Source organism: Vipera berus (assembly GCF_964194415.1).
Source record: "Vipera berus genome assembly, chromosome: 1".
Taxonomy (NCBI): Eukaryota; Metazoa; Chordata; class Lepidosauria; order Squamata; family Viperidae; genus Vipera; species Vipera berus.
The window spans coordinates 125,419,364-125,443,686 of NC_138202.1; the positions used below are offsets into that span (position 1 = coordinate 125,419,364).

Genomic DNA, 24,323 nt, shown 5'->3' on the forward strand with positions numbered 1-24,323 from the left:
ACGGATGTGTGTTTGCCTCAAGCCCAAGGCGGAAAACAATTATGGAATAACTCAGATTTAGGTCCTCTCCCCAATCTCCGCGTTTGGTTTTGTTGGGTTTTTTTTCCCCCAGTGGTTGCGTGTGGTCCAGACAGTTCCTCGAACGCGGGAGGTAAAGCAAAATCCAGCCAATTTTGGAGTCAAAATTAACCTCCTCTAATATTCACTCCCTTTCAGGACTTTTTCTATTTCTATTCAGAATATTTTAATAAAGTAGTAAATGGAACATCCTACGGGGAATTAAAATTAAGCATGTGTTTCTCTCTCTCTTCATGAAAAATGTGCTTTTTTTCCTTTGGGTCAGTGAAATCCAATTTTGATATTACTATTCTTAATGATGGCGATAGCAACAGAAACTATTTTTGCATTTTAATAATTATTGTCTCTACTGTTGTTCTATCAAAAGCACATTTTTAAACGTTCCTAAGTTTAAAAACTAGTAATAAGGAGACTGTTTGATATGTCAAATACTTTTGAACGAACCGTTTCTTCCCTCTCTCCACACTTTCTAGTGACTTGAATTCTCTCTCCCTCATCCACTTTCTGCTTCTGGAATTATCAGTTCCCTTCTCGATATGTCTTTGAACTAGCCTACCCAGCACGTAAAGGGTAGAGCGCTTGTTCCTATTTTATTTTTGTTAAAAAAAATTCTGGGATTATTTATTTTTAAAAAGGTGGGTGGGAAGGAGACTGAAATTTAATACTTTGCTTTTTAAAAAGGAGAGAGTTGGGGGGGAAAGAGGGGGGAAAAGTCATTATCTTTGCCCGCATGCTGTGAAATATATATAAAAAAATTCTCCTGCCCATTTTCCAGTTTTGTTAGTAAACTAGTCTGTCTCAGTGAGGGTAGGGTCGGAGCCAAGGGAAAGGAAGCGGAAGTGAACCAATTCAACCCTCTTGTTCTTGTGCGCCCTCTGCCGGTCTGCATTTTTCTTGCCCGCGCCTGTCTGAAAGAGAAGGCACATGTTAATATCAACTCGCGTGATCGTTTTATGGTACTGTTGCTCTGGACTGTTGATCCCCAGACAGATGTTGCACCATCAGGGTCTCCTCAAGTGCCGCTGCCGCATGTTGTTCAATGACTTGAAGGTCTTCTTTCTGCGGAGACCCCCGGCCCCTCCTCCGCCCTCGCCGCTGCCTCTCCCTCCCATGAGCAGAACAGACCAAGCCTTGAGTTTACAGGCGTCTAATAACAACACGCTGACTACGCTATATGGAGGGCTACGGGCACCTCGGAGAGCGCCGACTGACGGGGGTGGTGGTGGAGGAGGAGGAGGGGGCATCACGAGCCCTCCAGAAGAAGAGTGGGAAAGCCCTGGGGGAGAGGGAGAGCTTCCCGCGATTGTGATGAGCAGCGCCTCCTCCGACGACTTCTGCAAAGGGAAGGCGGAGGATGGGTATTCGCTGGGGAGCAGTTTGGATAGTGGAATGAGAACGCCTCTCTGCAGGATCTGCTTTCAGGGCCCAGAGCAGGTGAGTGCATGTATGAAACCAGTGGGGTCCCCGGTAAAGACTGTCTAGTAGGTGTGAACTGGCACCTGAACACCTTTCTAGCTGAAGTCTTCTGGCTTCTTTTTCTTCCCCCATCCCACTTCAATTGGGACACCTCCAGCTTCATTCCTTCCAAAAGCTGTCTTAAGGCTTTGACATTAAGACACCAACTGGTGGGGATTGCCAAGCTTGTCTGTACTCTATAAAGTTTGGGGAGAAAGAACTAAGGAGCACAATGTCCCACCCTGTAACTTTTTAATAGAAATAACAGGCCCATGGCATAGCAACAGGAAAAGCTCAGGCCACCCATGTACAAATGAAGGAAAGCTGAATCACCAGGGCCAAGCATTTGTGTGGTTACCTGAATACACAAAGCTAAAGTCAAGGAGCTGATAGTAGAAGAGATCAAGGATCATCTCGATAGGTGATTTGGTAATGGAACTTGTTCTCCTTCACTTCTGCTTCAGTTTTCCATTACACTCCTTCTCCCTCCACTTGGTGTTCTCACTTAAGTTGTGTTAGTCCGTGATATCCATTATCCACAACCTTCAAAATGCTGCCTGGGGATGATAGCAGATACATTACTATACAACTGGAAGGTGCTGGATGAAAAAAAAAATCAATGCTACTTCACAGCAAGTTAAGGGATGTACTTCCTTCTAGCAGATCTGAGTGAAGGAAAAGGCCTATTTTGTGGATTTTTTTTTTTGCAAACTGATACTCTTTATTGTAAGAAGCTTAAAACACTCCTTTTTGAAAGTTAATATGCTTGTGTTATTTCTCTAGATCGAGGGTGTCAAACTCGCAATGTCACGTGACATGTTGCGACATATCACAACTTATTTTTCCATTGCCGGCAATGGGGTAAGCGTGGTTTTGCCATGATGCATCTGCCCTATGGTCTGGCAGTTTGACGCCCCTGCTCTAGATCAATAATATAAAAATATCAACTTTATTTCAACTTTGAACTTTCTTGGATAGAACCAGGCATCATTCCAATTTAAAGCCTATTTGTGTCTTTTTATTGCTGTTTTCATGTTGTGTCTGGATATTTTCATAACTTTTGTTGAACTGTTGGATGTGTTGAACTGTTGATGGAGATAGGTACGGTTTTCTGAAAAGTTTGTAGTCAGTACTCTGCGTACACTAGTATCCCAGAATCATCATGAAAGTTTTAACTTGTATTGCAATGACTTTATTCTGTTTCAGGTGATAGATGTACACTGCAGGCTTGCTCTATAAAACTACTAACAAGTTCAGCAGTATGTTTGTGTACTTAATTGATTTCATATCTTAAAAATGGCTCTGAACTAGCTATAAAGTTTTTTCCATATATTTTATTTAGATCAAATTAAGCTATATACAGGTAGTTCCCAACTTACAACCATATTGGGACCACAATTTCCGTTGCTTAAAAAAAGGAGTTGTTAAGTGAGTTGTACTAAATTTTGTGACCTTTTCTGCCACAGTGGTTAAAGCGAATCATGTGCTTATTAAGCAAATCCAGCTTCCCCCATTGACGTTGCTTGTTGGAAGTTGGCTGGGAAGGTCGCAAATGACAAACACACCAACTTAGGATGCTGCAGTAGTCATAAATACATGCTGGTTGCCAAGCTCTCGAATTGTGATCACGTGACCATGGGGATGCTCCAATGGCAAGTGCAAAAACTGGTTGTAAGCAACTTTTTTCAGTGCTGTGGTAACTTTGGACGGTCAAAGTTCAAAAGGCTATAAGCAGAGGAACTACCTATAGGCAGGTTATAGTAGACAAATATGCAGCAATAGACACAATAGTTGACAGATGCCCATAATACATAAAACAATTGACTACTAATTTCCCTTTTGTCATCAAGCAGTTATATTTTACAGCAGAACAGGAATGCACTGTTTTCCTGTCATGGCAGAACTACAATTCACACAAACTCAGGCAACATAATAAATGTAGGAATGCTGAGAATTGTTGTTCAGCAACACCAGGAGGGCCATAGGCTTCCCACCTCTGTACAGATTCAGTTGTAGAGTGGAATTTTTTAGCTGTGGGCGAAGTAAGTCTTTTTTGTTTCATAAAATCAGATCCCATAGCTTTACAAGACGATTACACATTGACTAATAACCAAATGCAGATGTTTGGATTAATATGTAGATTAGAAAAACATTTTCCTGATAAATAATTTTGTTAAAACTTGGTAATATAATATGTGTATCATGTCAAATATATCAAACTCCCTATCCTTGTACTTTTTCTTATACTGTTTTAATTTTAAAAAATCAACGGGAAGCTGGCGGGTTGCAAATTTGCTAGTATCCTCTTTATTACTAATAATACTTCTGGGTTTTGTATTATCTTCACACTTAGAAAATTAAACTACTGCATGGTTATAGCCCAGAGTGTTATTTGGCCATGTGCCCTCCCCCCACCCTCACTTTGTAAAAAGACTACAAACAGTATTAAAAATCATTGAAGGGACTAAAGAAGACTTTGTGTCACTAATCAAAAAGGTTGTTTAGCGCCCAGACAAGAGCATAATGCAGAAATTCTTGACCAGGGAGTCACAAATCCCTCGAAAGTTCATAGATTAATTTCAGGGGGTCCATGAATTTGGATGGGAAAAGAAATCAACTTTATTTTTCACTAACCTTTATGCTCCATTTAGCTTTTCATTCAATAATGCATTTGGCAGTGAAGTAACTTATGGCCTTTAGTCTCCAAAAACGATATTTCACTCTCTAAAATTATAACACTCCCCCCCCCAAAGGTATTGTTTTGGTATTGCTAATATATTACTAAAGAAGCATATCATGATATTACATATGTTATTTTTTCATATTTTAATAATTATACTTGAACGTAATCGGCTGCCTTTGTACTACAGTCTCTATCCATGACTTTCAATATATTTTTCTGAGAAGGGACTTATAATTTCACCAGTCTCTAAAAGGAATTCATGTCACAAAGAGGGTTAGAGCCAATTTGTTTTAGTGGTTAAGGCACCAGGCTAGAATCGGGAAGACAGGGATTTCTAGTCCACCTTAGACATGAAAGCCAGCTGGGTAACTTTGACCCAAACTCTCTCTCTCTCTCTTAGCCCAACTCACTTCACAGGGTTGTTGTCCTAGGGCAGGGGTAGGCAACCTTGGCTCTTTTATGACTCATGGACTTCAACTCCCAGAATTCTTGAGTCAGCTATGCTGACTCAGGAATTCTGGGAGTTGAAGTCCATGAGTCATAAAAGAGCCAAGGTTGCCTACCCCTGCCCTAGGGAAAATAGGAGAAGGAAAGATTATGCTATGTTAGATATGTCTGCTGCTTCTTTGTCCTGCCTTTATTATTTTAATAACTGCCTTGGATTATTTATAAAAATAATGAAGGCGATACAAAAATATCTTTAAAAAGACTCATTGGGATAGTAGAAACGCTGGTGTTTAGAAGATAAATGAATTTGCATCTTAAATAGATTGATTCAGAAATTGACCAAAGTCTTCTTGAATAATTAGCTTCAGTGAAAGATTCTTTAACATGGGCTGTTAATACCTAGGCAAACTCAAACTTAGGCATAGCAATCATAGCATTGGATAGGAAAGCTCTTCAAGCTGCAGCACATGAAATTAGCCTGAACTTGAATAGGTTAAACCTATTAATTGTTAATGCAGCAGTGTCATCCCAACAGATTTCTTATCAGATGTTATAGACTTTTCAGTTGGACATAGAATGGATTAAATTTGAGATTTTAGCAGAGTTTCCTTCCCCACTGTAAGGAATTGATTTCTCATGCTAAATCCTAAATGGTTTCTATTCTCAAAATGGAAATGTGTAAATGAAAAAAAACAACAACACCTTTCTAACAGTGCTTCCAAATTTGTATCTTTGGAGTAGACTGGGCCTTATAGCTGGAAAAAATCTGAAAAGATCCTGCACACTTTTTCTCCAAAAACCTGTGAGGAACAACAAAAGACATCAATGCAAGATTCTCTGAATGTTACTGAAGTGTTCTTTGCATTCTGTTAAACCATGATTGTAACCATGTTTTGTTGAATCAACTATAATGAATTCAATTTACACATTGTGTTAAACCTATAATTCATTGCTATAATTAAAGACTGCTAATCCATTAAGGGGCTTCTTTTGTTTGGTGGAGCTTGTTGGGTAAGTTCCTGAAGATGCAGCCATGTGGCAGAGCTTTGCAAGATTTATGCATGGGCTGAAGAAAGAGAGAGGAATTTATAGAGTTCCATAGTAAAGTATATGATTTACAATATATGCATAGCCTCCATGCAAATCACCAGCTGAAAGCAACAATTCTGGATGTTTGGAAAGACTTCTGTCTGAAACCTGAGTGGCTGTTACTCAGAAGAGATGAAACCACGGAGTTCACACTGTCCAAACTGTGTAGTGTAGTTAGTGGCACTGTATACTGTAGTGGCACAGATATTTGCATACATATGCAAAGGCATGTAGTTGATTGGATCCTCTGTCTCTCTCTTAAGCACAGAGAAAGATGTAAGGGGTCTCCAAGCCTCTACATCACAATTTCCTCTGTGGCACTTTCTTCCCTTGATGGGTAGGAGATGTCAGTGTGGTCATTGCTATCGCCAATTTTTGCAGAAAAGAAAACTCTGCACCTTCCTCTTAGGAAGAGACATGTAGGTTCTTTTCTCTCTCTGATTCTTGCCCTTTGGTAGCTAGCAAAATGGCCGGGATGCAGGTAGGCAACGTTCCCCATCAGACTGAGACTGGTTTCAGAAGAAGATACAGGCAGTCTTCGACATATGACCACAATTGGGACGAGAATTTCTGTTGCTGAGTAAGATGTTTGTTCCATGAGTTGTGCCTGATTTTATAACCTTTTTGCCATAATGAAAGGAAGCACTGCAGTTGTGCAGTGAATCCTGCTCCCCCCATTGTGTTTGCTTGTTGAAAGCTGGCTGGGAAGGTCATAAATGGTGACCGTGTGACACACACCCCCAGGCTGCTGCACCCTTTGTTGCCAAGCACCCAACTTTGCTGCAACCTTTGTTGCCAAGCACCCAACCGGTTGCCAAGCACCCAACTTTTGGTCACATGACTGTGGGGATGCTGCTATAGTTGTAAGTGTAAGTATAAGTGGTTGTGAAGTCACTTTTTTCTTTGTTGTTACAACTTTGCATGGTCACTAAAGGAATGGTTGTAAATCGAGAACTCCCTGTGCTAATTATTTATTATATAGATTATGGGTCAGGAGCTAACTGAAGATTGGAGAAAGTCTGCCAGGTTTTTGGTGAAGGGTCACAATAAAGGGACAACTCACACATTCTGAGTATTGCATGCTATTCTAAATACACTTGCTTTGTTTCCTTCTTCAGTATGCTTACCTAGAGTTTCTCTCATATCCCTAGATGGCTAATGTCACTACCCATTCCAAAAAAAAAGGTATTGCATTATCAATTTTCCCTCTGTTTTACCTAGCTAAGAGGAACTGTCAGAGCTTGAAGAACTGCTTGGTTTTATAATATACATCAGCCTCATGTGAAGCAATAGATCAAACTCTGTTATTCTCTGCCTCCCAAATGGATACGGAGAAAAGTGGACCCAGTGTTTTGGGAAAGGACAGGACAGCACAGGAAAGGAGAGACAAGGAAAGAAGAAAAGGGAAAAGAAATCCTAAACAAAAAGGTTGGTTGTGACTCAGCATTCTTTGTGACTCCATTTTTTTTTACCTTTATTCAACTTGGGTTATGAAAGAAAGAGGCACAGATAGTCTTTGATTTACAGCCATTTGTTTAATGGCTGTTCAAAGTTACAACAGCACTGAAAAAAATGTCTTAGCATTTTTCACACTTACGACTCTTGCAGACCTATGATTGTCCCCCTGGTCACATGATTAAAATTCAGATGATTGGCAACTGGCATGCATTTCTGATGAGTCATGTATCCCGGGTCATGTGATCCCCTTTGGCGATCTTCTGCGTGACTAATACCTCACTTAACAACTGTCTTGCTTAATAAAGAAAATTTTGGACTCATCCGCAGTCGTAAGTTGAAGACCACCTGTATAGGAAGAGTAGCACAGGGAGGAGCCAAAAAAAGATGGGCAGATCCCTGCAGCCAGTCCAGGCTCATTCTTGCTGCAGGTATTGGCAGCTGCTTTTCCTATTGGCTAATGAGTTGCTGAAAAAAAAGGAATCAACTGGTTACTTTGCTTACAATCCTCTGCACATCAGGACAGCATCATTCAGATTAGAGGCAGCAGAGGCAGAATGAAAATCAGGAGTGGAGCAGCCAATTTCAGGCAGGCTTTGTTTCCTGCTGGCTGAAAGATGAGCGGAAAGCAGTGAAAGGTGAAAGGCCCTCTGGCTTTAACAAAGGTTATTCAAGAATATTTGGGGGTCAGAGGTGGTGGAACAAACTCCCAAATCAAAACCTTATTTATATTTATCACGGCATGGTTATATCCATGGTCATTATAATGATTCATTCCAATTTCTAGCTTCTCCTGGTACACTAAACTAAACTTGTCTGTGGAGATTCTCGGTCATCCAGGTCATGGTTGTCCCAAAAGTGCTTTTTCATGAGGTAACTGAACTTTCTTTTTTCTCTTTGAAGATGTTCCGCTTCTCATCCAAGAAGCTTCTTCGGAGCTGAAGAGGCTTCTTGGATGAAAAGCGAAACCTCTTCAAAGAGAAAAAAGAAAGTTCAGTTACCTCATGAAAAAGCACCTTTGGGGCTAAACTAAACTAATTTTAACCTAATTAAACTAAACCAGGGGTCTTCAAACTTGGCCCTTTTATGACTTGTGGACTTCAACTCCCAGAATTCCTCAGCCAGGTTGGCTGAGGAATTCTGGGAGTTGAAGTCCACAAGTCATAAAAGGGCCAAGTTTGAAGACCTCTGAATTAAACCAAAAACTAATAAAGTAGGCTGGGTTTGTACAACATGCCAAACTGTAATGTTGCTAGCTAATTTGCACTTCAATGTTTCTACAAAAACAGCCTCTTTGTATCCAAGGTGAGCTGAATTAATTTGGCATAATGAGGCAGAAAATCCCACAAGTACTTTTCCTAATCTCTGACGGTAAAAATCCAAGAATGACAAATGGAAAAAAAACATTTATACTTCTGTGTCATAGCATCCAAAGCAGTACTAACTACTTTACCTTAACTAATGGTGATGCTAGTCTGAATTTTACTATGGTAGCAGCAAATAGTGGAACAAGAGTCTATAAAGTGAATAAGAGTCTTTGAAGATGCTATACAATGCCACATCTGTGACACCTACGTCTTTTGGTGGGAGCCCTAGTGGTGGTGCCTGCTACGTTGCTAGGGCTGGACACCGAGGGTGCCTGGTAGCACTTCTGAAGCTAATCCATGTACAGAAATAGAATGATGATTCACTTGGCCAGGGAGTTAACTGGAGATATATGCTTACTGATGTATATATTTTCGTGATGATAGTTTCCAGATGATTTCCAACAAAATACATTAAAATGATGGGAGTGTATATACTGTATATATATCACAGCATTTAAAAAAAAACTCATGAAGCCTTTTTTGTTGAAGATAAATGATACCTCATGGATTATTTATTATGCCTATTATTTAGAAGGTGTGGGGCATGTGTGTGTGTGTGTGTGTGTGTAAAGTCCTCAATAAAAAGGGACACTTTCTTTTTTAGAGAAGGCTAATCCTCTACTGAGCAGTGAGTACAGGTAGTCCTTGATGTACAACCACAATTGAGCCCGAAATTTTTGTTGCTAAGTGAAACATTTATGAAGTGAATTTAGCTCCATCTTATTTTTTTTTCGTGCCACAGTTGTTAAGAGAATCGCTGCAGTTGTTAGTAACATGGCTGTTAAGTGAATCTGGCTTCCCCATTGACTTTGCTTGTCAGAGAGTCACAAAAGGTGGTCACGTGACCCCGAGACACTGCAACTGTCATAAATATGAGTCAGTTGCCAAGCATCTGAATTTTGATCACATGACTATGGAGATGCTGTGTTGGTCGTAAGGATGAAAATCTGTCGTAAATCACTTTTTTCAGTGCCATTGTAACTTTGAACGGTTACTAAATGAACTGTTGTAAGACAAGGACTACCTCTGTCATTATTTCTACAAGCTTATCCTCAGAGTTCTGTCACCATAAAACATGCAGATGGGTGTTCTAAGGAGTTTTGAAAACCTGTCCCAGTCAAATAAAATTATATTAAGCACACAAACGACCCGGTTAAGCTTTTGAAATCCTAACTAGCCCAGTCTTAACATAGGCATTTCTCCTTGAAGGAATTCTTCATTGCACTCAGATCAAGGGATGACATCGCGTTACAAATGCCCAACTCAAGAGAGCTGTTGCAGCTGAATAGCATTTTAGTGGTTGTAGACCTGAAAATGTGTAATATAATTGAATAAGAGCATTTCAGTCTCCTTTGAAACAACACAATCATTTTGGAGCCAGAATGTACTGATTGTAAAGCACGTGTATGGTGTCACACGTATTATGATTTATGTGACAGTTTATGAATAAAATTTGAAAAACATAAAAATTAGAGTTTTTTTAAAGAAGCTATACAGGTAGGTCTTGACTTACGACCACAATTGAGCCCAGAATTTATGTTGCTAAGTGAAAAATTTGTTAAGTGAGTTTTGCCCCATTTTACAACTTTTCTTGGCTAAGTTTGTTAAGTGAATCACTGCAGTTGTTAAATGAGTCACACAGCTGTTAAGTGAATCTGGATTCCCCATTGATTTTGCTTGTCAGAAGGTCACAGAAGGTGATCACGTGACCCTGGGACACGGCAACCATCACAAATAAGAACCAGTTGTCAAGCATCCGAATGTAAATCACATGACCATGGGAAGGCTGCAAGAGTCATAAGTGTGAAAAATGATCATAAGTCACTTTTTTCAAGGCCGTTGTAACTTTGAACAGTCACTAAACAAACTGTTGTAAGTTGAAGACTTTCCTGTAATCTCAAACAAATCAGAAGAGCAAAGAACAAATCAGAAGAACATTGGGCACTATCTAACAAAATGAAATTCAACGCTGAAAAAAGTAAGGTTTTATATTTAGGCAAGAAAAACCAAATGCACAGGTATAGTTTAGGAGGTACCTTGCTCAATAGTAGCAACTGTGAGAAGGATCTCAGAGTCCTAGTGGACAATCACTTAAATATGAGCCAGCCGTGTGTTGCAGCTGCCAAAAAAGCCAACACAGTGCTAGGCTGCATTAACAGAGGGATAGAACCAAGATCACGTGAAGTATTAATACCAGTTTTAAATGCCTTGGTAAGGCCACACTTGCAATACTGCATCCAGTTTTGGTCACCACGATGTAAAAAAGATGTTGAGACTCTAGAAAGAGTATAGAGAAGAGCAACAAAGATGATTAGGGGACTGGAGGCTAAAACATATAAGGAACGGCTGCTGGAATTGGGTATGTCTAGTTTAATGAAGAGAAGGGTGAGGGGTGACAAGATAGCAGTGTTCCAATATCTCAGGGGCTACCACAAAGAAGAGGGAGTCAAGCTATTTTCCAAAGCACCTGAAGGCAAGACAAGAAGCAATGGATGGAAACTAACCAAAGAGAGAAGCAACCTAGAACTAAGGAGAAACTTCCTGACAGTTAGAACAATTAACCAGTGGAACAACCTGCCTCCAGAAGCTGTGAATGCTCTAACACTGTAAGTCTTTAAGAAGAGATTGGACAGCCATTTGTCTGAAATGGTATAGGGTTTCCTGACTGAGCAGGAGGTTGGACTAGATGACCTCCAAGATAACCTTCCAACTTATTCTTATTCTTCTTATTATTAATCATTGCACAGTCAGCCAGATGTTCATTTTCTATGACTTTCTCTATTTTATGATCCCACCAGTTCTTCCTTACAGGTAAATGATATTTCTTATAGATCTTCCAATGCACCATTGTTGCTACTTTTTCATGCCGCTGCTTGTAGTCAGTCTGTGCGATCTTCTTGCATTAGCTTACCAGATGGCCCACTGTTTCTTCAGCTTCTTTGCATAGGCGGCACTTACCTGTCTGTTGCTGTCTTCTCAATTTTGACTTTGTATGCATTTGTCCTTAAGGCTTGGTTTTGTGCAGCCAGAATTAGTCCCTCGGTCTCTTTCTTCAATTTTCCTGCTCTTAGCCATTGCGAGGTCTTGTTATTATCTGCTTTCCCAGCTATTTTTTTAATGTACTGGCCATGTAGTGCTTTGTCTTCCCATTCCACTATTCTGTTCTTCATTTGGTCTTTCTTGTAGGCCAGTTTGGTCCTGATATACTAATTTCAGTGCATCTCCATCATTATCCTTCAGATATTCTTCCAAAGCCATTTTTTCTTCTTCAACCATCTGATGTACTTGCAGCATTCCATGTCCACCTATTTGCCTTGGTAGATTGAGTCTGTTAATGTCACTGCGTGGATGAATGGCATGATTCATTGTCATTATTTTTCTGGTCTTCCTATCCATTGCTTTTAGTTCTGCTTGAGTCCAGTCCACTATCTAATGACTGGAATTGCCCAGGTGTTGATTGCCTTCACGGTATTTCCTCCATTGAGTTTGGACTTTAAGATATTATTATTATTATTATTACTATTATTATTATTATTATTATTATTATTATTATTATTACTACTACTACTACTACTACTATTATTAGAGCTGTTGATGAAGAGATTTAAAATAAATACATATAATTGAAATGTAATATTCCATCGTATTTATATTCCTAAGGTAAATATACTAACAAAGCCTGCCCGCAGTTTGCCATTTATTAGATAAACGTCTCTCAACAAAAAAAGATTGCAAGCTTCTTATTTCTGAAGCTCCTTCCACACAGACCAAGCTTTGTTATATGGCAAGGCTTTATTAGAAAATAAAGAAAGGTTGGACTTATTTGTTCCTCCTTCCTCTTCCCATTGAGGGATTGATTTGTTGGAAAGAAAAACATTATGTTAGAGAATGTTGAAAGAAAAGACCAGCATTCTTGATTAGAAATGCAAAATTTCAGGGAGGAACTATTTATCCATGGAAAAAGGCTGATATGGAAAAGATGTGGTCTTGTTTTGATTTTCCTTATAAACAACCCAAATAGGATTTCTGACTGTTTTCTTCCTAATCTGTCTTCTAAAGGAATTAGTATACAAAGAGCCAAGAATTTTGTAGGGATTTTCAGTTTTAAGCTTTATGAGAGTTGGAAAAATATGGCAGACTGGAAGCTACTGGCTTATTTGTATCATAAGCTCTGCACATGGGTTTAAAGCTTTTATGTGTAAGCCAGTGTGGTTCCAAATAAAGACAATGTTGGGCAAAAGGAGTAAGAAAAAAAGAGATTTGTACAACACTTGCCTAATGCCAGCCTATAATGTTGCTTTGAATGTTCCTTTCCCTAAACAGTTAAAAGCTACTTATATAGTTAAGTGGGTGAGGGGTCAACATAGAAGTAGTGCATTCTGTGCTTTAGGTACATTTGGAAATAGTTACCTCAGAAGAGATGGGTATACAGGTAGCCCTCAACTTACAACCACAATTGAGCCCAACATTTATGTTGTTAAATGAGAAATTTGTTAAGTGAATTTTGCCCCATTTTACGACTTTCCTTGCCACATTTGCTAGGTGAATCACTGCAGATGGTAAATTAGCAACATGGTTGTTAAGTGAACCCCCCATTGATTTTGCATGTCAGAAGGTCACAAAAGGGGATCACATGATCCCAGCACACTGCAACTGTCCTAAATGTGAGTCAGTTGTCAATCATCTGAATGTAAATCATTTGGCCATGGGGATGCTATAACAGTCATAAGTGTGAAAAATGGTCATAAGTCACTTTTTTCAGGGCCATTGTAACTTTGAACGGTCACTAAATGAATTGTTGTAAGTCGAGGACTACCTGCACAAAGTCAGATTCTGTGTGTGATGTATTAAAATAGCTGCATCATTTTCCAGGATCTCATAGCACTTGCAAAGGACAGCTACATCATTCGGAAGAGAGACATAGCTGCTTTAAAGAGCTGCAGACTGATTTTGTGCTTGTGCTCCCAAGTATCTTTTTTTTAATTGTATTTTATTTAATAGATTTGAAAGCCAGATGAAGAGAAATATTTTTTAAAAAGCAAAAAGAAAGTGCAAAAAAAATTATAGGCTATTATAAAATCAAATAAGAATTTTCAAAGTGATATTTTATTAGTATTGCCGGTACATATAAAAATGATCTTAGCTCAGTTTGGCACTTCAAAGCCATTATAAAAATTAAATAACTATTTAATAATTAACAAAAACAGCCAGTGTAATAAGAAACTTCAAACAGAATGAACAATAAGTTCGGGGATTATATGATTTCTAATAGATGTAAAATCTCCTGTATATTTACAAGGTTTTATGATGTTTAGCTGGCAAGAAAAACTATTTAATCTTTAAAATTTGTTTCATTCTGTAACAAACTATGTTCTAGAACTGTTGAACTTTAAAACTTTGCAACCAAATATGGAAGAATGGTGCAAACTGATTATTAATTGCATTATTGAATTATATATTTTGGCTATTTCCATGTTTCGTATTCTTTGGCTTATTTGCCTTGGTTTCTTAGCCCCAAATAATAACTTATTTATTAGAGTAGTATATATAGCTTTGAAAATGATTCAGAAATGCTTGAATTGTAATTTTCATATACCGTATATGAAAAGTCTACCTTTATACAGGTGAAACTCAAAAAATTAGAATATCGTGCAAAAGTTCATTTATTTCAGTAATGCAACTTAAAAGGGGAAACTAATATATGAGATAGACTCATTACATGCAAAGCAAGATAGTTCAAGCCGTGATTTGTCATAATTGTGATGATTATGGTGTACAGCTCATGAAAACCCCAAATCCACAATCTCAGAAAATTAGAATATTGTGAAAAGGTGCAATATTCTAGGCTCAAAGTGTCCCACTCTAATCAGCTAATTAAGCCATAACACCTGCAAAGGGTTCCTGAACCTTTAAATGGTCTCTCAGTCTGGTTTAGTAGGAATCACAATCATGGGGGAGACACCCTCCATAAGGAGGGAAAGCCTCAAAAGGTAATTGCAAAAGAAGTTGGATGTTCCCAAAGTGCTGTATCAAAGCACATTAATAGAAAGTTATGTGGAAGGGAAAAGTGTGGAAGAAAAAGGTGCACAAGCAGCAGGGATGACCGCAGCCTGGAGAGGATTGTCAGGAAAAGGCCATTCAAAAGTGTTGGGGACTTTCACAAGGAGTGGACTGAGGCTGGAGTCAGTGCATCAAGAGCCACCACACACAGACGGATCCTGGACATGGGCTTCAAATGTTGCATTCCTCTTGTCAAGCCGCTCCTGAACAACAAACAACGTCAGAAGCGTCTTACCTGGGCTAAAGAAAAACAGACCTGGTCTGTTGCTCAGTGGTCCAAAGTCCTCTTTTCTGATGAGAGCAACTTTTGCATCTCATTTGGAAACCAAGGACCCAGAGTCTGGAGGAAGAATGGAGAGGCACACACTGCAAGATGCTTGAAGTCCAGTGTGAAGTTTCCACAGTCTGTATTGATTTGGGGAGCCATGTCATCTGCTGGTGTTGGTCAACTGTGCTTCATTAAGTCCAGGGTCAACGCAGCTGTCTACCAGGAGATTTTGGAGCACTTCATGCTTCCTTCCGCAGACAAGCTTTATGGGGATGCTGATTTCATTTTCCAGCAGGACTTGGCACCTGCCCACACTGCCAAAAGCACCAAAATCTGGTTCAATGACCGTGGGATTACTGTGCTTGATTGGCCAGCAAACCCGCCTGACCTGAACCCCGTAGAGAATCTATGGGGCATTGCCAAGAGAAAGATGAGAGACATGAGACTGAACAATGCAGAAGAGCTGAAGGCCGCTATTGAAGCATCCTGGTCTTCCATAACACCTCAGCAGTGCCACAGGCTGATAGCTTCCATGCCACGCCGCATTGAGGCAGTAATTCCTGCAAAAGGGGCCCAAACCAAGTACTGAGTACATATGCATGCTTATACTTTTCAGAGGTCCGATATTGTTCTATGTACACTCCTTGTTTTATTGATTGCATGTAATATTCTAATTTTCTGAGATTGTGGATTTGGGGTTTTCATGAGCTGTACACCATAATCATCACAATTATGACAATTCACAGCTTGAATTATCTTGCTTTGCATGTAATGAGTCTATCTCATATATTAGTTTTCCCTTTTAAGTTGCATGAACTTTTGCACGATATTCTAATTTTTCGAGTTTCACCTGTATATATAAAATATGGTGTTTTCCCTAGGAGCTAGGAGGTCTTTTTCAACACTGTTTGAATAGATAAAATCAATATTTTTTTTCCAAAATAATATACCTAGACTGGAAAGATTTGGTGCTTGTGAACAGTAGAATGCATCCCTTATTAATCCATCTTCCAGTGGTTTCCCATCTCTTTTCTTTCTACTGTACATTATAGAAAGAAATGTTATGTTATATAGCATAAAGCATCTTGTAGAACATTTACCATTTTGAAGAATTTCCAGCCTACGCTTGACATATAATCTTCCAGATGCATGATTAAATACTTGAAAATGCTTGACTCAAAAGCAATTTCGTGGAAAACCAGACCCAGATATGTTTGTCATGAAGTAGACTGTAGTTCACACAATATTATGTGAAACAATATTGCTAACCTTTAAAATGCCATATTTCTTCTGTAATCGACTAACGTGGCTACTTCTCTGGAAATATAAGAGTAGTTTTTTTCACTAAAAAAACGATACAGTTGTCTGAAATTGTTTTCCATGAAGCAATTGTAACTAGGAACTGTGAATGAGGCAGTGTATATAGAACTATCTATAGATTGTGACAGTCACACAGAATCTGTCACCTGGATTTCAAATGACTTTAAGTGTCACTTTTTCCTCTAACATACAAATATTAAAGGCTCAGGACACCCACATGGGAACTTTGCACCGGTTCAGAATCATATCTGCATTAGTCCAGTTACATGACAACAGTTCCATCCAGGAATTTGTTTTGGGTGTTTGTTTACTAAATTTTTATGTTGCCTGTCTCACTGATGCAGAAACTCTGGGCAGCTTGCAGTGTAATAAACAGTAAATAGGTAATACAAGAAAATTAAAATTAGGAGAGTTAAATAGAATGATAAAAACCAAGATGATGGGCAGTTTGGTGGCAGAAATCTTCTCTACACTGTCAGCTACCACCAACATAGCACATCCCAGTTGGGACCCAGGTCAAATGGCAGAGCCAAGTTTTCAGGCTTTTTTGGAAGGCCAGAATAGTCCAGAGGGCAGGGTCACAACAGAAAAGGCTCTTCTCCTAGTCCTGGGCAGCCAAAAGTCTTTGGCAGATGGGATGCAAAGTAGGCTTCTTCCACAGAAACGAGTGGGGCAGATTAGTCACAATGGGGTAAGATGGCTCCTCAGAACTGAACTCAGTTTAATTGCTGGGTTGGTAGCGATGTGTTTGGAATTGCAATATAGCTGGTCCTTTCACTTGAAACACTACAGCTTTGCAAGGCATAGGAGTAATTTGTTTTCCTACTGGCAAGAAGTCTAGCCTAATCTCATATTTTTTTCCTCTCTCTCCCTCTTCCCATAGAGACTCAGCACCTTTACCTTTCTGAGTATATCAATGTTGGAAAAAGTTGGCACCACTGCAGCTCCATTTTAAATTGTTTATGGTGATTGTATGGATTTTTTCTCATTTTTCCCCAATTCAAACATTCTGGAGCTTCTGCATTTTGGCAGCAGAACTCATGGGAAAGTTTGATGCATTAATTGCAATGCTGTTTGTTATTATTTTTTTTCTCATATTATTGGCTCATATCCATTCCCAAACCTTTGCCTACCATGTTGGCAAAGTTTAGCTTGGATAAAAAAAGAAATTAAGATGCTTTGACAAGTGTAACTCTGTACTCAATAGGTCGGCATCTCATCTGGAATGAAGCCAAAGAGGTCATCAGAAAAACAAGAAGTAATGGGGGGGAGGCCTTCCTTCACTTCAGTTGGTGGCAAAATTGCAAATGTAGCAGTGCATAAACTTTCCTTCTACAATTAATGTCCTCTGGTTGGTTCTCATTTATGTTGAAAGGGCAAGTCCATCAAAGTTTTCTTCAAGTCTGGAAGTCAGCAGAGCATAAAATAGGGATGTTTTCCTATACATTTTGACAAATTCATATAGTGCACTTGAGTGTGAAGTCTTTCTTATTCTATCTTGCCCTTTTCTCTTCTCTGGCTTCATTTGAGTGGCATTCAAAGACAAAAACAAGAAAAGGGCTTGTAAAAATGGGATATATATTAGTAGGGGATGTCAAATCTCTAAAAGTATATACCTGATTTTGAGCATCAGCATATCATGGACCTACATGGAGCTTCATTTAGTGAGAAATACAATCTAAGAATTCAAGTGGGACATGTAGAATAGAAAAGGTCAGCTTTTGATCTAAAGCTGGCTGAGGAATTCTAGGAGTTGAAGTCCACAAGTCTTAAAGTTGCCAAGTTTGGAGACCCCAGTTCTAAAGAAAGAGAGCAATTTCTGTCACTGAGATGTTCCCCTTCCATCATTTTTTGGTATATGCTGAAATTGATGTTGAGTAATACTCAGGTTCAATACTATCATCATCACCATCACCATCACCATCGTCACACTAAAATATTATTATTAAATCTTTGCCACTGACAATGAAATTTCCTACAATTCTCAAAGACTAAAAAGTGATCAAAAAACAGGAAAGTGAGCAGTAAAGAAAACAATAAAACCCTAATTATGTTGCATTTTTAAAAAAAAATCACTCAGCAAATTTTTAAACAAGGCATAGAGGAAACAAAATAGAAATTGTAGTGCTTTGTGTAAGTAGTTGTGGCAAATCTCTTCTTTTTCTTTTTGTCTGTTTTTTTTAAAAAACTATTCCCAGGATTTCTAAGGCAACACTTGCAATTTCCCCAAGATTTCGCATTAGACTGCTTGCTCTCGATTCAAAATAGTAACACATTTAATTCTAGGAGATTGATATTCTTTAGAATTCATGTGGGCGGCATAATTGATAACGCTACAAAAGAAGCAAAGTTTGCAAATGTATGCAAAGTTCACTCTCTCCCAGCCAATTGACATCATTGGAGGTTTGCTTGGCAGTTATGGAATTTACCTATTGGCTGGGTAAAAGAGAGAGGAAAGGCAAAAACTGAAAGTCAATAGACCTTTGACATGCAGAGGTCTCTCAGTGCCTCACAACCTATTACCCATAAGAGACACTTGGGTACATTTTTAGAGTTAGGGATTTGGTCTGTGTTCCTTTATTCCTTATTCTGCCTACACTTTGCATTGATTCTGCCTACTCTTTGTGTTGATTATGTTCCATTATGTTGATTATGTTCCATCTGTGACCACACAGATAAGTGCATGATTCTGATCTTTGTAGGCATAGACACCTCCCAGCATTTGAGTATCTCTTCCAAGACCTTCATGGCTTCTCTATCACGTGCTAGTATGTGGCCTATTTATTGATTTCTGTATTGTTGTTGATTGATCTTAAAAGGCAGAAGGTACTGTAGCTATCACTTTGGCATCTTCGATGTTAATTCTAAGATTGGTTGCTTTACCTGTCATCATGACCAAGATCATGATCATGATTCTGGTCATCTTATTATATTACTACTGTTAGAGTCATCATTATGCTCTTTGTTTATGAGATCATTAATCTCAGAGTCTTTTCTTTCTTGGCTTTGTGGTTAGAGCAACATTTTCCACATGACCCTCTTCCTGCAAGATGTAGCTTTCTATATGCTCAGCTCTCCTGCCTGCTCATGTCTTTGCTGTGCATAAACCTTTCAGTTGTATTACAGTAACAAAAACAACAAAGTTTCACTAAGCTTTATTTACCTCTCCAGATGTAGACCCTCAAATTTCTTCCATTCCAACAGCAAAACACTAGGCTAGTTCTTGAGTCTAGGTTCCTACATTATGTTATCCCATAACTTAAATCTAGTTTGTCAAAGAAGGCATAGTTGCCTAGTCTTACACATAATGATGAGCCATTAGCTGTAATTTACAAGTCATAGTGGTCAGATTCCCATCACATGCAGAGTTCTGGAACATAGGTGGGCAACCTTCTGACTACAAGGCAGCACTTCTAAACACATATACAGTACATATAATCACTGAAAGTGACATTTTTTTAAAAAAAAACTGGCCCATTTCGAGAATTTTTTAAAAAGTAAAGTGGATGCTCCAAACTGGCAAAAAAGCAAGAAAAAAATCTATAAACATTTTGGTCTGTCTCACCAGCCATGGCTTCTGCGGCCCTTGTGCAAGTCACATACGGAGAGGCAAAAATGTAATCCCCAGCTGAAAAAGACGATCAACCTCTGATGTAAATCATGATGTACAAACCACTTAGTGGGTGGAGGATGATGGGACAGATTTGCAATTAAGCCAAAAGCAAACAAGACATATTAAAGCTTGCATGTTATGTGACTCAGATCAAGAACTGGTACAGTATTATACATCCCAAGATAATCTTTTTAAGCATGTTTTATTGCATAAAACCACAGTAGTCCCTTTTATATGAAGTCATTTTATATTCATTAAGTTAGGGTCTTACACTCCTGCTTACAGTCATTTATCAATGCCAGCTTCCCATTTTTTACCTTCTGTACCCAAGTCAAATGCCATGTTTTGCGGAAGAACTGAAGACTAATCTCTCATGTAGCTATTCTGATCCTGTGCAATAGCAGAGCAGCCCGCTCTCCAGTGATATCAGCTTGGCAAGGCTGCTGTGCTCACAGCTTTCTTATGCTGGCAGGGTGCACCAGGCAGAGAGGAAAAGAGCTAATCCTGATACAGCATTAGCAAGAGATCCTTGCTGGTGTAAGTCTTAGCATAGTGAGCATTCTCACTATTGGTGGGGGAGGTGGGGGAGGAAGAAGAGCTTATGTAAGAGGCTTGCCAGAAGGAGGCTGTTGTGCTGTACAAACTGCTGATTAACTCAGAGATGAAAGTTTGCTGAAATGTGTACTCAGAAATGCAAAATCATGATGTGGACGCAGTTGCGTTCATCACCTTGGACTTGAATATTGTGTTGATTTTGAGCATTGTACATGCAAAGGTACTTGGTTTCTGCTAGAAGTAAACGTGATCTTATATGCAGTTAATTATCACATTTACTGTCAACACACAGTTGACAGTTGCAGGTTAAACTTGGTTTCTGTAATTCTCTAGCTTATATTGTCTCTTTCTTGAAAGAGGTAAATGGGAGACAGAACAATTGTTATTGACTATGGTATATAATGTTTCTCTTACAGCAGCGAATATGTAAGTACTTACTAGCCTTAACTACACCTTCTTTCAAATTAGAACAATCAAATCATCTGATTAAGAAGCCTGGTTTCTTTAAGCAAAATTTACTGAGTTAATTGCAATTGACTGGATTAACACATCATTATACATTTTGTGTAAAATAAAATGGTTTGGGTTCACACAACATGCTAAAACCAAATATTCCATACTGCAGGTTAGGACAATCTATGAATTCAGGTCATTTCCATGTTAGCAATTTTCAGGGCTTTTTTTGTCATAGAACACTCAGAACGGAGTTCCGGCACCTTTTTTGGATGGAACCTTGTAGGGTAGGCAAGGCGGGTTGTATCACACGTGTGAGTTCCGGCACCTTTTTCTTTTACAAAAAAAGCACTGGCAATTTTTATGTTGTTTGAAGTCATCCAACCAATTTTGGCAAAACAATAGTTGGTGATACTATCAAGACACTAAGTCACGGGTGAGGAAATGGCAGCAGTGAGAATGAAAGAGAGGGTGCAACATGTTGTATTCTACAGGCAAAAAGAAAGAAAGAAAAGCTGGATGGATTATTTAGTCTGGTAGAGAAAAATAATCCAAAAGTTCTTTTGTTCCCAAATTTCATATTCTGAGGCAACTTTATTTTAAAAAATTATTGTGTATACTTACTTTTAATTAGTTTGATAGATGGCAGTAATATATATATGTTGGTGAAAAGAAGATAGTGTGGATAATTGATGTGGTAATACCACAAAGAGTTGGAGAAGATCACAAAGTATTAAGATCTAAAAATCAAAATTGAAAGATTATGGCATTAACCAGCTATAGTCCCAGTATGGTAGTCCCAGTACACTGGGTACCATGCCAAGAAAGGTTGGGCAGTGCTATCAAACAGCATCTGTTTATTCCAGGTCCTTAGGAACAAGTTGATAGGCACACAAAAATGCCAGATCCAGTCTAGACATCTGCAATGAACCATATAATAATAAAAACAGTCTAAACATCTGGCTGACTCTGTTGCAAACCATATTAACAATATTACTACCACTAAAACCAATCTGTGTGCAGCCACCAATGTAAAAGAATTAGACCTTGCTGATAAGGTGAATGGTTGTGTCTTTAATCTTAATTTGATACAGAAAAGGGCTGCAGCAAGGTAATAAATAAACTACCATAGTTTGCAGCACAAGGCAGCTGTTGGATGTTAGTGTTTTTTTCACCTTTGGATAAACATAGGCACACCCAAGCTTTCAGCACAGAAAAAAATTGGTTTTGAGGAGATAAGATCCTGAAAATTTCTCAGATTATTAACATTACTCCCAAATTTACCAGTTGGTTATAATAGTGTAAATAATTGTGAGCTGTAAAAAAAAAACCCCATTTCCTTAAAGGACAACTCATGCTTTAAAGAAGAGAGGTCAGACATGTTCTTTTCTCCAAACCATTGTCTAAAATCTGGATGAGTATTTTAGGATATCATCTCATAATCCATATATGTAACTATGATCAGATTACAAGAAGAAGACCTGCCCGCTTTAACTTGGGTTATTGGGGAGATGAGAATATCTGGAAATCTCTCTAATAGGCAAAATAAATCCACGTATTTTGGGCATTTTATTTAACAGGCTCTCTTCCTTTTGTATCTTGAGTTAGGGCTAGAAAGCAAAAGCATCGTTGGTCAGCCAATCAAAAATCAAATTCCCCAAAGGATTACTCAATAGCAGAGACACTCAGAAATGTCAAAAATTAAAGCCCTAGTTAAAGGTTTCAGCAAATCAAGACAAAAAAGGTCTATAGTCCAGTAATAAGTTATTCTTCAAGAGAACTTTGTATATTATATTAGAGGATATAATAGCCCCACCCCAGTTGGCTGACATTTCTCCTTTTTATTTTAAAGTTTAATCTTCTATTATAAATGAATGGTTTTTAATATCGATTTAGAGTATATGGATAGTTATATAAAACTAAGATTTGTATTTTCTGTTTGCATTTTTATTTGTTTGTTTGCTTCAATTTCTATGCCGTTGCAGTCAGAAAATTCTAAGCAGGCTACAATAAACCAAGTGCAAAGTTAGGATTAAAATAGTAAAACAATTACAAAGGACAAATAACACCCAGCCCAACATGTTTACACTTTAAGGGTAACATGTTTTTCTGTTCTTGTTATTTGTTTAATAGACAATCTCATACACAAAAACCTTGCTAACAGATTGTTAGAGTTAACACATAGATTAAGATTCAGTGTGGTGTTTTAGGATTCAGAATAGAGTGATGGTTTGTCTTTTACTATTCCTTGTGAATCCAGCTGTGAGGTTGTTGTTTTTTTTTTGTTTTTTTGCTCAAGCCCTCTCCCCAAATCTGTTCTGTACCAGCCTGCTACCGGCCCTGCAACAAAAGCAGGGACGACCCCTTTACAAATGGCAAGAGGCTGGAATAACGTCTGCCACATTTATTACTACAAAAACAAACAAGACACGAACCAAGATACAGGAGCTTTGAAACACTATCCAAGCGGTTGCTTTCAGCAAACCAGCCCTCCCCACACATTCCCTTTATAAAGAGTTCAGGGCGTGGCTTCTCTCTCCCTCCTTCCGAGAAGCCCCATTGCCTTCCTCTGTTTACTCCTACTTGACTGCCTCCTGCGTCGGGCGTCCTTGAACAGGGCCAGCTGTGGGTCATCTTCATCCACACTGTCAGGCTCACACAGCTGGGTCTCCATGGTGACCAAGTGGGAGGGGCCTGCCTGAGGGCAATCATCAGCAAGATCTTCAACCCCCTCAGCAAGGTCTTCAACACCCCCCTCCTCCTCTGAGTCGTCCGACCCAACTGCCGAACCCACAGGCTGACCCTGAATCACAACACAATCTTTGAATTGTTATTGTTGCTGGGAGCTGACCAGAGTTGTGTCTTACAAGGCATATTAATCTTATGAATAAATGAATGAACATTAAAGTAGCTAGCTGTATCAAACCTCTGCTAAATCTTACATTCTATGTTTTCTTTTTAAAAAAATACAAATAATCCAATTTAATTCAACCTATTCTCCAAAGCACTTGAGGGCAGGACAAGAAGTAATGGACAGAAACTTATCAAAGAGAGATCCAGCATAGAACTAAGGAGAAATTGCCTAACAGTCAGAAAAATTGATCAGTAGAATAGCTTTCCTCTAGAAGTTAATGGGTGCTCCATCAGTAGAAGATTTTAAGAGGTTAGACAGCCTTTTTGTCCAGAATGGTATCAGTTCTCCTGCTTGAGCAGAGGGTTGGACAAGAAGACCTCCAATGTCCCTTCCATCTCTATTATTCTGTATTCTACAGAACCAAAATGGAGAGGGGAAAAGTTAAACATTTCAATTCGCTTCACCCTAGTCCAGTGATGGCGAACCTTTTAGAGACCAAGTGCCCAAACTGCAACCCAAAACCCACTTATGTATTGTCAGGTGCCAGGTGGGCGTGGCCCATTGGGTGGGAGTGGCCCATTGGATGGGCATGGCTGCAGTGGTAATGGCAGACTGGGTGGGACTAA

At 38.9% G+C, this 24,323-nt stretch overlaps 1 protein-coding gene across 1 annotated transcript in view; it reads left to right on the top strand.

The window, feature by feature from the left end:
• Positions 1 to 1,002: 1,002 nt before the first annotated feature.
• MARCHF4 (membrane associated ring-CH-type finger 4) overlaps positions 1,003 to 24,323 on the top strand; it is a gene marked incomplete at both ends in the record, with an annotated part of 156,689 nt that continues 133,368 nt past the window's right edge. The window contains one exon of the mRNA XM_081312844.1: positions 1,003 to 1,512. Within this exon, the coding sequence (XP_081168970.1) occupies positions 1,003 to 1,512 (510 nt within the window). The remainder of the gene's footprint in view (positions 1,513 to 24,323) is intronic.